Source organism: Emiliania huxleyi (genome assembly GCF_000372725.1).
Source record: "Emiliania huxleyi CCMP1516 unplaced genomic scaffold EMIHUscaffold_1036, whole genome shotgun sequence".
NCBI lineage: Eukaryota > Haptophyta > Isochrysidales > Noelaerhabdaceae > Emiliania > Emiliania huxleyi.
In genome coordinates, this window is record NW_005202203.1 from 11,464 (window position 1) to 14,633 (window position 3,170).

Below are 3,170 nucleotides of genomic sequence, written 5' to 3' on the forward strand. Positions count from 1 at the left end.
CGCAAGCTAGAGCGCCTCCGGATGCGCTGCGTCGCGGGGATCGCCGTCTGGGGCGACCTGGTCTCGGCGGTCCTCATCTTCCCGGTCCTGCTCGCCCTCGCCACCGGGCTCTCTCTGGGAGGCGTGCTCGACAACTTGAGGTCCGAGGCGTGAGACAATCGCCGCGTAGTTGCCCGCCCAGCATGCACACTCTCCCCACTCCCGCCTCTTTTATATTATTATAGCCACCCTTCGCCACTTTGTGTAGACTGCCTATAGATTTCTGTACAGTCTATCCTATTACCTATACCTCGGAGCAAATAAATGCTGATGGATCTAGATACAAGATATACTCTATCTCTACCTCGCGGAGCAAACTCAAAGACTAGTTGCAAATACGGGTGCTGTGGAAAAATGTCAACATGATGAATTTTGATTTTTTTTGTCCGTGTTGCTCCCAGCGCCCTCCCCCGCGCTCCCTGCGGCCATGTCCGATGATACTAGTATGGGAGGTCATCTGGCTACCGCGAGAGTGACCCAACTCGTTGACATCGTCCGATTATGGTGCCTCAAAGTCAGCCTCCGGAGGCTATCGTGGGGTCGAGCCGGCAGTAGCCGTGACATGTGGTTCCACCACCCCTCGCAGGCTTTGCCTCTGACCGCCACCGTTCCCAGGCTGCCTAATGGGATGGAAAGGAAGGCTCGGCGAGCGTATAGAAGCGTGCTCGACCTCGTCGTGGCAACCTGCAAGGCAGCGCTGGCAGGCGCGATGAGCGTCGTGCCACCTGACCCGAGACGGGTCGCAGGCGTCGTACCGAGCGCGTCGAGACCGTGTCCTGATGTACTCTGCACGGGTGAGTCACGTCGGCGTCAAAGGAGCGACGTGCGACCTGTCAGAGCTTGATCTCCAATCTCAGCTGCCTCTGTGCGTCCTGGGGAGGGACAAAATTGTCGCCGCCGGAGACGACTCGACGCCGCTGAGATTGGAGATCAAGCTCTGACAGGTCGCACGTCGCTCCTTTGACGCCGACGTGACTCACCCGTGCAGATCACATCAGGACACGGTCTCGACGCGCTCGGTACGACGCCTGCGACCCGTCTCGGGTCAGGTGGCACGACGCTCATCGCGCCTACCAGCGCTGCCGTACAGGTTGCCACGACGAGGTCGAGCACGCTTCTATACGCTCGCCGAGCCTTCCTTTCCATCCAATTAGGCAGCCTGGGAACGGTGGCGGTCAGAGGCAAAGCCTACGAGGGGTGGTGGAACCACATGTCACGGCTACTGCCGGCTCGACCCCACGATAGCCTCCGAAGGCTGACTTTGCGGCACCATCATCGGACGATGTCGACGAGTTGGGTCGCTCTCGCGGTAGCCAGATGACCTCTCTTTCTAGGAGCATCGGCCATGGCCGCAGGGAGCGCGGGGGAGGGCGCTGGAAGCAACACGGACGGAGCTCCGTTGGAGACGTTTTCAAGATTAGCGTGTCAGAGTGAAATCGTGGCACTAGCCATAGAAAACGGAATCTCTCTTGCTTGCAGTCTCAGTCTCTCCCACCCCTCATCGAAATCTCAAACTCCCAAAGCGAAAGGGAATCTTGGCCATTTGAGATCTCACGCGTTTCCTCTAGAAACTCACACCGAGCGACGGGAAGACTCAGATTTCGTGGCTGAAGTCTCGACGAAGGTTTAGGAGATCTCAAGGGCGGGACTATAGAGTCTGTGAGATCTGCCCTGAAATCTTCAGGTCTCACTCCTCTCAATCTCTAAGAAAGACTAGAGATTCCATGACTGCACACGTTGCGTCACAATGGCTCCGCCACGAACTCGCCCACCCTCCTGCCGAGGCCGGTGCTGAGGCTTCCCTCGAGCCGCCGACCGGGCCCTCCCTCCGCGTCCACTGCCCCCGTGAAGTAGAGCACGTCCCACTCGCCGCCTGAGACGTCGACCGAGAAGCGGACGAGCACCGTCGACGCGCCCTTTTCGCGCTGCCTATACGTCCACGGGGCGACCCCCGTGCCCAGCAGCTCGCCCGCCTCCGAGCGCAGCTCCACGTCGCCGTCGCGCAGCAGGCTCAGCGTGCCCGCCGGGCCGTCGGTGCAGCGGAGCCTCCAGCGGCCGACGAAGGCGTTGGCGCCCTGGAGCCGCTCGAAGCGGCCGACGAGCGGCAGGCCACCCGCGCCAGCAGAGGCGAGGTCGGCGCGAGCGCGCTCTGGCCGGCCGAGGGACAGCGCCCCGCCGAACGCGAAGCCGCACGCTCGCCGCGTCGCCCGCAGGGCCGGCGCCGTGCGTGGCGAGCGCCGCGCCGCCCCGCGGCGGCGCGGCGCCGGCCGGCCGCTTTCAAGCGTGGCGCCCGAGCCGCCGCCGCCGCCGCCGCCGCCGCCGCCGCCGCCGCCGCCGCCGCCGAGCATGGCCGCCAGCCGCTCGCCGCGCTGCGCGTCCTCGAGGAAGCTCCACGCCAGCACGCGCATCGCCTTGTTGCCGGTCGCGACGCCGAGCTGCTCCACGCGCGCCGGCGAGGCCCTGGAGAGCTCCGCGAGCAGCTTGGGCAGCGAGCGGCCGCTCGAGACGAGCGAGGTGAACCAGAGCGCGGCGTGCGGCGCGCGGGCGCTCTCGCGGACCAGCGCCGTCACGAAGCGCCGCTCGCCGCCGGGGCACCACAGCTCGCCGTCGCTGCCGCCAAAGGAGCGAGCGCCGCCGAGGCCCCCCGCGGCGCGGCCCTTCCGCAGGCCCTTCCACTTGCGCGCGGCGGCGGCGGCCTCCTCGGCGGCCGACGAGTAGAAGGGCGGGTTGCAGAGCGTAAAGGCGACGCGGCCGTCGAGCGGCCCGAGCACGCCCGCCAGCACGCGCTCGCCGCGCGGCTGCAGCCGCAGCTCCACGGGCGTGCGGCTGGCGCGCGCGATGGCGGACGCCGACGAGATGGATCTCTCGTCGACGTCGCTCGCGACAAAGGACCAGCCGTACTCTGCGTGGCCGAGGAGCGGGTAGATGCACGAGGCGCCCACGCCGATGTCGAGGCCGCGGACGGCGGGGCCGCGCGGCACGCCGCCGCCGTTGTCGGCCGCGAGCAGGTCGGCGATCACGTGCAGGTAGTCTGCGCGGCCGGGGACCGCGGGGCACAGGCGGCCGTCGGGCAGCGCAAAGCCGCGGATCCCGTAGTCGACGGCAATGAGGGCCGCGTTGAGCGCCCCGAC

General features: G+C 66.4%; 1 protein-coding gene across 1 annotated transcript; it reads right to left on the reverse strand.

Moving 5' to 3' along the window:
* Window positions 1-554: 554 nt before the first annotated feature.
* On the reverse strand, window positions 555-3,170 carry EMIHUDRAFT_121885 (hypothetical protein; the record flags this gene model as incomplete). Its single annotated transcript, XM_005792987.1, has 2 exons — window positions 555-659; window positions 1,812-3,170. Coding segments are annotated over 2 exons (1,464 nt in total), but the record flags the coding sequence as incomplete, so codon positions are not given.